Source organism: Euphorbia lathyris, chromosome 2 (assembly GCF_963576675.1).
Source record: "Euphorbia lathyris chromosome 2, ddEupLath1.1, whole genome shotgun sequence".
In the NCBI taxonomy this organism is placed as follows: Eukaryota; Viridiplantae; Streptophyta; class Magnoliopsida; order Malpighiales; family Euphorbiaceae; genus Euphorbia; species Euphorbia lathyris.
The window spans coordinates 105,830,540-105,843,189 of NC_088911.1; the positions used below are offsets into that span (position 1 = coordinate 105,830,540).

The following is a 12,650-nucleotide window of genomic DNA, read 5'->3' on the forward strand; positions in this document are numbered from 1 at the left end:
AATAGTTACACCAGTTGGATGGTCGGAGGAAAATGCAAAGTCTCGGTTATATAAAGTCTCTACCTAAATTATAAATCTAATTAATCTCTATTTCGATCGGTTTGGTTAATTTAGTTATCTATACTACATATAGTTACGGAAGCAGAGAGAAATGAGAATAAGTGTTTTAGAGGTCTTTTTGATGAGTTGTCAACGTAGTAAAAAATCAGATTAAAAATATTTAATTAATTAAAAATAACAAATTTATATTTATAATATATTAAATAATTACTAGCCTATTAATTAAAATAATAAAAGAAAGCAAGAGTTACGAGAATATGAAAAAACACAAATCAAAGGAAATCCAAAAGTCACAAATAAACTTCTATATAAAGCATGATAGATAGCATGATAGATTGGTCACGATAGATAGTATTATATTTCCAAATGTAAATATTCGATTTTTTTCATATGTTGTAGTTATTTTGTTCTCAATTATGTTGTTGTTTTATTTTTATTAAACAATAGTTGTTATAGTTTCATCTTTCAGATTCATTTCTGTTGTTACCTAGGTTCTATACCTCTCGCTATCTTATCCATGTTTTCTTTTTTATTTGTCTTTTTTTTTTCAAACTGATAGCTTCAATTGAAGAAATCCGACAGAAATAGAAGATGCATGAACAACTAAAACCGGAAAACACAAAAGCGTCAAAAATTACAAGAAATTCTTATGTTTCTCAAGGTAATTATTCGATTTTTTTTTCATATGTTGTAGTTATTTTTGTTCTCAATTGTGTTGTTGTTTTCTTTTTATTAAACAATAGTTGTTATAGTTTCATTTTTCAGAGATGAAATTCCATTTCTATCGTTACCCAGGTTCCATACCTCTCGCTACCTTATCCATGTTTTCTTTTTTATTTGTCTTTTTTTTCAAAATGACTAAAATAAAGATTTTGTAAATTTGTATTCTTTTTTAGTATATGTTGCTAGGTGTTATCATTTCGATTGTTAACTCTTAACTAAAATTTAGATTTTCGGCTTTATATGAACTCAATTTTTGGCTTTCTCAATTGTGCTGTTGTTTTATTTTTATTAAACAATTGTTGTTATAGTTTCATCTTTCAGAGATGAAATTCCATTTCTGTCGTTATCCAGATTCCATACCTCTCGCTACCTTATCCATGTTTTCTTTTTTATTTATTTATTTTTCAAAATGACTAAAATAAAGATTTTGTATATTTGCATTCTTTTTTAGTATATGTTCCTAGGTGTTATCGTTTTGATTGTTAACTCTAACTAAAATTTAGATTTTCGGCTTTTTATGAACTAAATTTTAGTTTTAATTGAAGTTAGATTAATTTTTCTAATTCGGAACATGTTGAAATCCACTCATTTTTTTAGTTTGAGTTTAGCTAATTAATATGGATTGTATTTTTTATTTTTATGCATTTTGGTACAAATAGATATAAAGTTTCACACGATAGTTGTTCATTGAAGTTTGAGACATATTAAATAAAATATTAAAGAGATATTGGAATATTATACTTACAATGAAGTTTATTTCAATATAAATTATGTTATATTATTATTATTATTATTATTATCAAGAAGTTATTTTTTCTCAATTTTCTAGACAAGGAGATTGTAAGCGTCTAATACGCTTGATAAGATGTTTATTCTTGAAGAATGTGGATTATGCTAGATACGAATTCAGAATCAAGGTAAATAAAAATAAATTTTGATGCTCAAAATCCTAAAAATGTACATTAATTATGGATATTGAGATAATTGCTTTTACAACATTGGCTTATATAATTTTTAACTATTATATTATGGTTCGTACAAAATTGTTAGTATTTCAAGAGTTTTTAACAGATGAAAATGAAATATGATCATAGGACAAATTATTGAAAAATATTAATTAAGAAAATATTATTATTTGAATACTGAGTGGTTACAATTGCGATTTAATTCTATTTAACTAAAATTAATTTATGGACTTAATACTTCATTAAGAAAAAATAAAATGTTTAATTAATGGGCAAAAAATATTTTCACTCTCCTCTTTATACGCTTATGTCTCGACATTCTCTCTTATTTTCAAAAAAAAAACCCGAGAGGAAGATGGTTCTCTCCTAATTATCTTTTTTGTCCCTTCATTTTTTTTTCAATTCTTTTGTTTGTTTTTCTTACTTACAAAATTCAAGAATATATAATTATTAGAAAATATTAATGAAGTCAAATAAGTGATATCTGCGAGTATGGCCGATATTTTATATAGTGAAAGAATGAAGAACAAATTGATCGAATGTCTTGATGAGATATTACGAGATGAAAATAGGAGAAATCATCATCTTAAACCGATTCTATTAGATATATTGGGTTATTGTAGCAGAATGAATAATTGAATTCGAATACTTGGTGATCATGAAATTCCATCAACCAAAATAATTATCATCAAGATGAATTTGTGACTAATTCTTACGAATTTTATTTTTTTATATGTAACATATTGAATTGATAAAGTTGCTTCATATGCAACATTAGAAAAGTATTGATTGTAATAGTTTATAGAATACTATATTGATGTTGCTTCAATTTTAACATAGATTGTAATTCTTTTGTATCGTAGATATAATATTTAATTTTAATTGTAGTTTAATTCAATTTTTGTTTAACTTATATTGTAATTCTTTTGTATCGTAAATATAATATTTAATTTTAATTATAGTTTAATTCAATTTTTGGTATTTTATTATATTCTAATATATTTCTTAATTAATCTGCTATTTTATTATTATTGTTTCACAGAATATTTGGAATATGAAAATGTATTAAAATTCTTAAAAAATACAAATCATTGAATTTTGTAAAAATAAATAAATCATTCATCTTTAGTTAAAATTCTATAAAAAAAATAGTGAATTATTTTTAAAATTAATTTAATTTGAATTATCATTAAAAAATATATATTAATTTCAAATATACATAATATAATTTTTTTTCATAGCATGATATAAAATTATTTAAAAGTAAATATGTCAATTTATTTATTTATCTAAATTATATAAAATTTTCATACCCCGTGCATCGCACGGGTTTTCGACTAGTTTTGTCATAAAAACCGAACCGACCGATATTTTTTAATATTTAAAACCGAAACAGAACCTAATAGACAGAAAAATCAAACCGAAAAACCGAAATTCATCGGTTCGGTTAGTTATTTCGGTTCGGTTCAGTTTTTGAACACCCCTAATTGAAGGTGCCCACCCTTAAGCTCCATATAAATAGAATAAGACTTCACAAGCAGTGATGGATTTAGGATTCAATTTATCTTGTGATTTATAGGTGACAAATTGATATTTTTCATGTTTTCACCTAAAAAAATTTAAAAACCATACACAATTTCCATAAAAAAATTTATCGTTTTCTAGCAACTAGTGGGTGTTCAAACCCGTCCCTATTCACAAGTCAAAATACATATACACTAATATACTGTAATTATTCTCTCAATTGCTCAGTATTCTGTTTTATACTTTACCAACCTAAATATCATAATGATACTATTACCGGTCAACAATTTTACTCTGATCATCTTTTTATCTTGTTTTAAACGTCAGAAAATTATCTTCAACCGATTGAGTACTTTCCCGCACAGAATCAATCGTATCACTATGTGAAAAAAGTCTGTGGATTCACTTTCTAATATTTATATGAAATGCAAATAAATAAGTTATGGTTTTTAAAAGAATTGAATGTCGATAACCAAGAATGATGTTAATTGCTGTTCCTATGATAGACTTAGGAATGAATATGTAAAATTGAAAGATGAATTAAATAGAGTACTCTATATAAAAATAAGATTTTGTTTCCATTTATTTATTTATGGATATGGAGAAGTAGGTATCTATGACAACTCGACATAAATATTTCCTTTCAATCAATGTGGTAGGTAATGCCATTAAAAGCTTTCATAAAATGTTATTCATCCCATATTGTCAAATTATTCGTTAACAATTTTAAAATAAAAAATTTCATAAACGGTTATGTTGGAAAATTTATATATATAAATGAAATTAGTATAAATTCCAATAGTCATCCTGGTTCATGAATAGTTGTGTTCATTCATGATTAGTCGTGTCAGTTCATGAACAGTCTTGTTTGTTCATGAATAGTCGTGTTCATTCGAGAACAGACATGTCTATTCAAGATCTATATATACATGATGGAGCTATCAGAATGAATATACTTTTGAAAAATTATTCTCTAAATATTTCTTGTCTCTGTACGTGTTGTTTTGTTCTACTCCGGTGATAGCTATTATACACTCGGTAAGAGTTCGCTTGCTAGGTCGAGTTGGGGTGGAAAATTTAGAAACCGTTCGATTATTGTTATTGATATCTGTTTGTATCCTAGGAGACGATTGTCAATAGCGACAACATCTGTCTTAAGGAAACTGCTAATACAGGCCTCAGATTTGTCTAAACTCTTTCCTTTTTAATTTATTGTTTACTGTTCATGTTTTCTTTCTGTGTTTGTTTGTTTTTGGTTTAATCATTTTCTAACAGGTTATTCATCCCATATTATCAAATTTGATTGTTAAGAATTTTAAAATAAAAAATTTCAAAGAATTAAAGTTATTTAATATCATATTAAAGTTATTCATCTTTTATTTGAATATATTAAGCCATTGATCATTTATTTTTAATCTCATTAAACCTTTGATAATAAAAAAAGAGTAATTTTGAACCTAAAATCCGGTTAACAGACTGTTATTTATTACACCTGCACTCGAAATTTGTATTTTTTCACTGTTTGGTTATAAGAAAATTGTAAAAACCTTAATTCAAACTGTAAAAATATATATTTTTTAATAATTTCAAATACATATGAAGTTAATAACGTCTTTTTAACATAATTACATATTCACAACTTACTAATTTAGTCACGAAGAGCTTAATGAGATAAAAAAAAAGATCAGAGGCTTAATGTATCCAAATGAAAAACCAAATGACTTATTGAACAAAAAAATGAAAGACCAGGGACCTAATGATGCTTTTTGCCGATAAAATAGTACAAATACAATAAGAAAGTAAGAGGAATAAAACTCGGTACCAATATAAACAATAGACAAAAAAAAAGACTACAAAAAGTAATTAAAAGCCATAAAAGGTACAAATAAAATAATAAAATATAAATCATATCATTCTCATAAGTGGAATCCCGTTGAAAAACTGCTGCAATCCATTCTTGACCATGTAGGTTTTTCTGGATATTCGATCCGAACCCTTTCTTTGTTTGCAACTACACAAATTTATTATGGATAAGATGAACATTTTCTACTCTTACTAAGACAGAACAAAGTATAAACGAAAGAAATATAATTAACAGATTAGATCGGATGGAAAAAAACTTCGATAAAGAATATAGATTCCAAAACAAAAAAAATGTAAATAAAAAAATAAAAACTAAAACTAAAACATAAATAAGAAGAGATAGTAAAAAGTAATAGAGAAATGAATAAGAGATGACAGTGGTAATGACAACGTATAGACGTGTAATCATTTTATTTAAATTCAGAATATATATTATCTTTAATAATCTAAAAACAATATGAAAATACGTGTTAGGTATATTTTTCAATCAAACAAATACCCCATCTGTTCCATTATATAAGTCATTTTAGAAAGCGATTTTTTATTTTTCCAAAATATAAGTCTTTGTAGTTTTTCAAGATTTTTTAGTTTAGTTTTTCGATCCAAAAATTACATTTTGGTCTTGGTTTTCAATGTTTTTAAATATTTCAAGACTTATTCTCCAACGATTACATGAGATGTTTTTTTTTTCAGTTAACCAACGTAAATTCATTAATTTGATTCTATATTAATTGTGTTTCTTAATTTGTATCAAACATCCTAAAATGACTTATATAAATGGAACATAGGAAGTAATAACATTGTATCATTTCTATATATTCACTTTGACTTTAGTGTGTTTGTTAAAGTTTCCTTGGATTATTTTAAAAGTCATTCCTATGCATGCTAGAAGGATTTTGATCACAATCTCTGGTAGAAAAACTTCAACAAAACCCTATTGAACACATAAAACAACTTCAAACTCTCCGAGGCTCGAATCTACATATATTCGATTAAAAGAAAAAATCATAGCACAAAAATCGAAGTAAAAACTCAGAAACGATTCAGTCGAAAATTGACAAGAGAAACAACTGAATCAAAAAATTACTTCATTAAAAATATTTCTTTACAAAAAGAAAGACAACAAAATTAAAGCTACTCTACGGGTGAAAGTAAGCAACTCCATCCAGGAGTTATGGAAATTTTGGAGGGATAAAATGTGAATGGCCTCAAAATATCCTCAACACTACTCATGAGAGGAAATTGCAAGTCATCTCCACATGTTCGGTATGAATACCTAGAAAACCTCGACGATCAATGGCTACCCGACAAGTTGGGGTAATAGGAAAACACACATCTATCCTTCACATGTTAGGATAATCTTTAAGAAATGATTGAATCTTCATCTTAGTCAACGCAGAAGACTTCTCTTCAGCCTCGTAGATGAACTTTATCCGTCGTTTTCTTTTCAGCAAACTTATCGGTTTTAAAGGTTTTCTTAGGGTTTGGTATTTTAGGAGCCATAGCCAGAAAAAGGAAAACTAGAAAAGAAAAAGTCAGAAGAAACACTTACACTTAAAAGAAGGAATAACCAAGAAGAATTCCGACAAGAAGGCAAGACAACAAAAAGGCAAGAAGTAAAAGAAACTCTCCAACAAACTCTCCCCCTTTTATACTGTTGGGAGGCAACTGAAACAACGAGTATTATAATTACTTATTTATAATGATTAAAGAAGCATTAAATGCCCCCGACGCACCCTTTCAAAAATCGTGATACCACGACATGTAGCGCACAAGGAGAAACCATCGTCAACTCGAAAGGCTCCCAAAAACACAAGGAAACGTGCCCTAACAGTTGCATTTATGTGGACTGGATGAAGAGCAAATCAACCTTCTGGAGTCTGCATATCCTCCTTATGAAGTAAAATGTTTCCGGAAGCCAATACTTTTAACTTAATTCATTCTATTAACTTTACATTACTTTTTTTTTGTATTTACTGATTGTGATTATCCTCGATCATTTCATAAACTGACTTAAATATCGAAATGGGTTAGCCGAACAACAGTCCCTTTTAACCTTGTTTTTGTAGAATTGTAGATAGACAATCCATTCAACCACATGGACAACAATAATCAATACACTAAATTAGTTATTAATTGATAAACTTGACATGTGGTACAAGATCATACAAATTTGGTGTCTCTATGATACAAATCATGTAGTCCTCCATAAAAAGACAAGAAAATTAAGTATTGATAAGTGTTTCTAACCAATAAGAACCTTCAAAGTGTCATTTAAATAGTAATAATAAGGGGCCAAGTGGATCACATAAGTGTTTTCATTATAAATTTGTGACATGACATTTCTCTATAATTCATTAATAATTATTAATTAGTCCTATAACTATTCTAGGCTAAAATTTATTACTCTTTTTCATATAAGAACAACTTAAATGATCTGAAACACACTCATCTACCAAACTACCCCAACTGTACCAATAATAGAAAAACAGTAATTATACCCCATTAAAATCCTCAACTGTCTCCATAAATCAAAATTAAACCCATTTTCAATATAAAAACCTCTAAAATCATCACAAAAAATTCACACTCTTCACAATGATTTCAAGCACTGATAATAAGTTGTTGTACAACTTCAAACTTTCGTCGGTTGGACCGAGCCGGATCACGGGTTCGGGTTTGATCAATGAGCCGACGGGTATTGATTTGGCTATGAAGCTGCATTACATAAAAGGTGTGTACTTTTTTAGTAGTGAAGCTAGCCAAGGGCTAACCACTCCTCATATAAAGGAAAATTTGTTCTATTGGTCCAATGACTATTATCTAGCCAGCGGACGGTTCTGGAGGGCGGAGGACGGGCGTCCGTACATGAAGTGTAATGATTGTGGTGTGAGGATGATTGAGGCACAATGTGATAAAACTGTGGAGGAATGGCTTCAAATGAGAGACTCTTCACTTGATAGTTTACTTGTTTATCATCAACCTTTGGGTCCTGATCTATCTTTTTCTCCTTCACTTTATCTTCAGGTATAATATTTTCATATTATGTTTCGTTTGTTTGTCGAAAAATATTGTGAAAAAAATCTTTTTATGGTTTTTCAGTGTTTGTTTGCTTAAAATAACGTCAACAGAAATTCTAGGTTAGTCAATAAAAAAGATTTAGAAGCTTACTGTCCTTTCAAATATAGTAGTCACATATCTTTTTTTTTTTTCCATTTTCCAATTTATAGCTACATCAAAAAATATTTTATTTTTTAACATAAATTTTTTCCTTAAACAGGGTCTTTGCTCATAAATTTGATAGCATAAATTTGATACGTTTAGCTAGATTCATTTTTCTTTCCCTTTATAAAATTCTAATTACTAAAATATAAATTTGTTTGATTGTCCAATGAAGTACTTTTTAGGTTGAAATTGGGTTTGGCATAATTGTCAAAACCGCTCGAACCGGCTACTGTGAACCACTTGACCCAGTTCTGATTGACCGATTTGGTCACGTTAGATTTCACTTATATTTATTTAAAATAAAATAAAAAAAGAATCATATTACATGATGTATAGAATTGTGAAAAATGAGTTATTATGTCATAATCATATTACATGATCTATATATTTCATATAATTATATATTATATTAAATGATAAAAAAAAAATCATAATCAAATTAAATGAATTATCTCTATAACTTGTATTATCGTAGCAGAAATTTACAGTCTTACGTTTTATCCGTACGTACAGATAACAAGGTTCAAATGCGGAGGAATATCATTTGGAATGAGCTGGGCCCATATAATTGGAGACATGTTTAGTATTTCTGATAGCATTAACATGTGGGGCTTATTCCTTGCTGGGCTTAAGTCCTATGGGCCTTTAGAGATCCCAAAACAACCAGAAAGGCCACAAAAGCCCAACAACGTAAAGAACCCACTTTCTCTGAAACGGGTCAACCCGGTTGGTGACCATTGGGTAACTGCAAATGACTGCAAAATGGTAACATTCTCACTCTATTTAACCGACTCAAAACTAACCCATTTGCTCTCAAACATTTCGGGTCAAACCCATATTGAAAAAGCTCCATTATTTGAGTCCATCTGTGCCATAATTTGGCAATCTATAAGCAAAATCAGACAAGGAAATGAACCTAAAACAGTGACTATTTGCAAAAAGGACCCCAATTGTTCAAAAATTAGGAATTTGAGCAATACCCAAATCATAAGTTCTGTTGAGTCCCAAAACTCCATCATAGACTCAGATTTGAAAACACTAACAAAATTGTTGAGTGATTGTGCAATTGATGAGAGGGACCAAATTGAAAATACTGTGGAAGGGGCACAAGATTATATAGTATATGGGGCCAATTTGACATTTATAGATCTTGGAGGGGCTGATTTGTATGGATTGGAATGGAATAAAAAGAAACCTTTATTTGTGAGCTATAGTATTCAAGGTGTGGGAGATGAAGGTGTTGTTTTGGTGGTTCCATGGAAGCAAAATTGTGATGATTTAAGCAATAAAGGAAGAGTTGTGACTATGATTTTGCCTGAAATGGAAGCAACTAAGCTTAAAATTGAGCTTAAAGAGAATGGGTTTTTTACATGAAAGTGAGGTTGAATGAGTTAAGTGCATTTTCTATGAATGTTTTATTAATTAGGGTGTGAAATTGTAATTTGCCTAATAAGATTATGAAAAGGGCTTGCTTGTTTGTATGATTTTAGTTTTGTTTTTGTACTTCAAGAGTATTTGTATTTGTATTGTACTCCATCTATTCATCTTAATTCATAGTTTTATGTATTGGATTATGAGATTATGCAACTAGACACCTTTTGGAACAAAATATCTTTACCAACCATCAAAATTTGTACTCATATTATTATAAATGTTACATTAAGAAACTAATCTCTTAGGGCGCTCCTTGCTTAGGGCCTAAGCAAGGAGTGACCCTAAGGGATGACGATACGAGCAGAAATGAATTGAATCCCATATCGAAAATAGAGAGAGAATGATTGAGGCTTATTAGTAAGGCATGAATCCAATACATGCAGACGCGTTTTAAAACAGTGAGGCCTAAGGTGTTGGATTTGGACCAAAACGGACAATATCCACATGGTATTAGGCCAAGATATTACAATTTAAGTGTTTTATTTTATAAAAGAGAAAGTTAATGTTTAGAGGGAAAAAAATGATGATTTTGAAAAACTAAAAATGTGGTTCCATAGTAAATATGATATTAAACAACTTTAATTTTTTTTATTAGCCAAATGTGCAAAATCAATTAAAAATAAAATTTTTACAAACCACAAAGTTCGATTTGTAATAAAAAAAAAACTACAGATATCGATATGCAAAAACATGAAACTACAATATATTTATTCAAAACTAACCCAAAAAATAAAAATAAAAACTCTAAAAAGGCTTCTCATTTTTTTTGGTTGAGAGGAAGGGCTGAGGTTCCGAAACAAACAAAGAGAAGCTAACCTAAGCCCTGACGGAACGACTCAGAGCCGCTTCTGTCAGCGCAAAGGATATCAAGAAGGCCTACAGGCGGCCCATCACACTCGTGATGACCTAACGGGAAAACACCTGCGAAGTTCACCAACCAATCCGCTGCTCGATTATCCTCTCGGAGAATATGAGCAACTCTGACATCCCACTGCTTTTTAAAAAGAAACTGACACTCCTCTATGATCCAGTAGTACCGGTGATGGCTTCTGCCCTGAGACTGAATCAGGTGGACAACATCCGGAGCATCCACCTCAATGACGACATTTCTGTAACCCGCGTCCCAAGCCAGTTGCAAACTATAAAAAACGCCCCACAACTCTGCAAGAACCGCTGTGCTGGCTCCTAAATTACACATAAATCCTCCTAACCAATCGCCTTTATTATTTCTGATCAGACCTCCACATGTGGATAAACCCGGATTACCCTTACTCGCTCCATCACAATTAATTTTGACCCAAACCTCCAAAGGAGGCTTCCAGCCAGCCGTACGGTCTTGATTTCCCACTCCCCGTCTACGAATGCCTTGATTACAATCTGTTAATTCCTTCGCCTGCTGAGATATGAATCTCGCTTTATCTCCCCTCTCCCTATGGCTCGCGTCAAATAACCTTTCGTTCCGCCATTTCCAAAACCACCAGCAAGCCGTAGTGAACACCACCGGCCAGCTGATATTCTCCCAGCGCTCCTTAGCTTCTAAGTTACCCTTGATCCAAGTCTTAAGGTCGGTCGTAAAGAACTCCTGATGCCAAGTGGCTAGAATAAACTGTATCCATACCTCTTGAGCGATCCGGCAGTCCCGGAGGATATGCAAAGTCGACTCAATCTCACGGCATTCACTGCACAAATCATCATCACCCAAATTCCTTCGAACTCGGTTCGCGTTTGAGAGGATGGCGTCCCAGTATGTCAGCCAAATGAAAAAACGGACCCTTTCCGTCGCTGATACACTCCAAATTAAGTTCCAGATTCTCCATATATCACTGGTCTCATCAACTGAAGCCTCATTTGTCTGCAGCTCGTAGGCTGTTCATACCGAGAATTCCCCAGACCTTGCTGACCTCAAGGACCAGCTATCCTCTTCACCATTTTCCGGAAATAAAACTATAGCAGCGAGGTGAATGAGCATTGGCGCTGGCAAACATTGCTGTAAATTCTCCCAGTCCCAGCCCCCCGAACATAACGAGTAATCCGCTACCGTTAAGGTCTCCATATACTCATCAATATGTGTTGTTGCTACACTCTTCAGATCGGTAAAATCTGCCCAAGCATCCATCCAGAACCAAGTGGCTCTACCATTTCTCACTACTTTTGACAGGCCTCTTTTCAGTACTTCCAAGCCCTTCAAAATGCTTCTCCATGTGTGGCTTTTATTTTTTCTGTTCCGGAACATGTTCAGACCCGTTCTATCACCTGCATAACGACTTCTAAGAACCTTGATCCACAAGGAGTTTTCCCCAGTTATCATACGCCAGCCTAACTTGGCTAAATTAGCCAGGTTCGTAGGCCTCGCCCTTTTAATGCCAAGCCCCCCTTTGTTTCGGTTTCGGCTCACTACCTCCCATCAGACCAGGTGGACTTTCCTGCCCCTTTCCGTGCTTCCCCATAAGAAGTTCCTGCTGATCCCGTCAAGTTTATTACAGATACTAATGGGCATGGCCGACGTTTGCATAGTATAGACAGGTAAAGTTGAAATTACCGATCTGATTAAAGTCGTTCGCCCGGCAAGGGATAGACTCTTCTCTTTTCAACCTGCAAGACGGTTTTTCACACGATCAATGATGTAATCATAGGTTGAGCTCTTGACCCTATCGTGTAGAAGTTTCACTCCCAGATCCGATGTTCTTTTCACACCAAGCTCCGCTTCTATCTCTGTTATGGTCCTGTCACTTATATTGGTTGAGAAGAAAACACATGATTTTTCCAAGCTCACCTTTTGACCAGAACAATCACAAAAGTGGTTCAGAACCTCTTTCACTACTTGAGCCTGGCTTCTAGATGCTTTAGACAGCAAAA

The 12,650-nt window shown here is 31.6% G+C and overlaps 1 protein-coding gene across 1 annotated transcript; it reads left to right on the forward strand.

Moving 5' to 3' along the window:
* The first annotated feature begins 7,675 nt into the window (after nt 1–7,675).
* Nucleotides 7,676–9,960, forward strand: LOC136219313 (protein ECERIFERUM 26-like). The gene is made up of 2 exons (XM_066006679.1): nt 7,676–8,162; nt 8,874–9,960. Exons 1-2 carry the CDS (start codon nt 7,734–7,736, stop codon nt 9,732–9,734), a joined length of 1,290 nt encoding a protein of 429 aa, XP_065862751.1. The 5' UTR covers nt 7,676–7,733; the 3' UTR covers nt 9,735–9,960.
* Nucleotides 9,961–12,650: the final 2,690 nt, after the last annotated feature.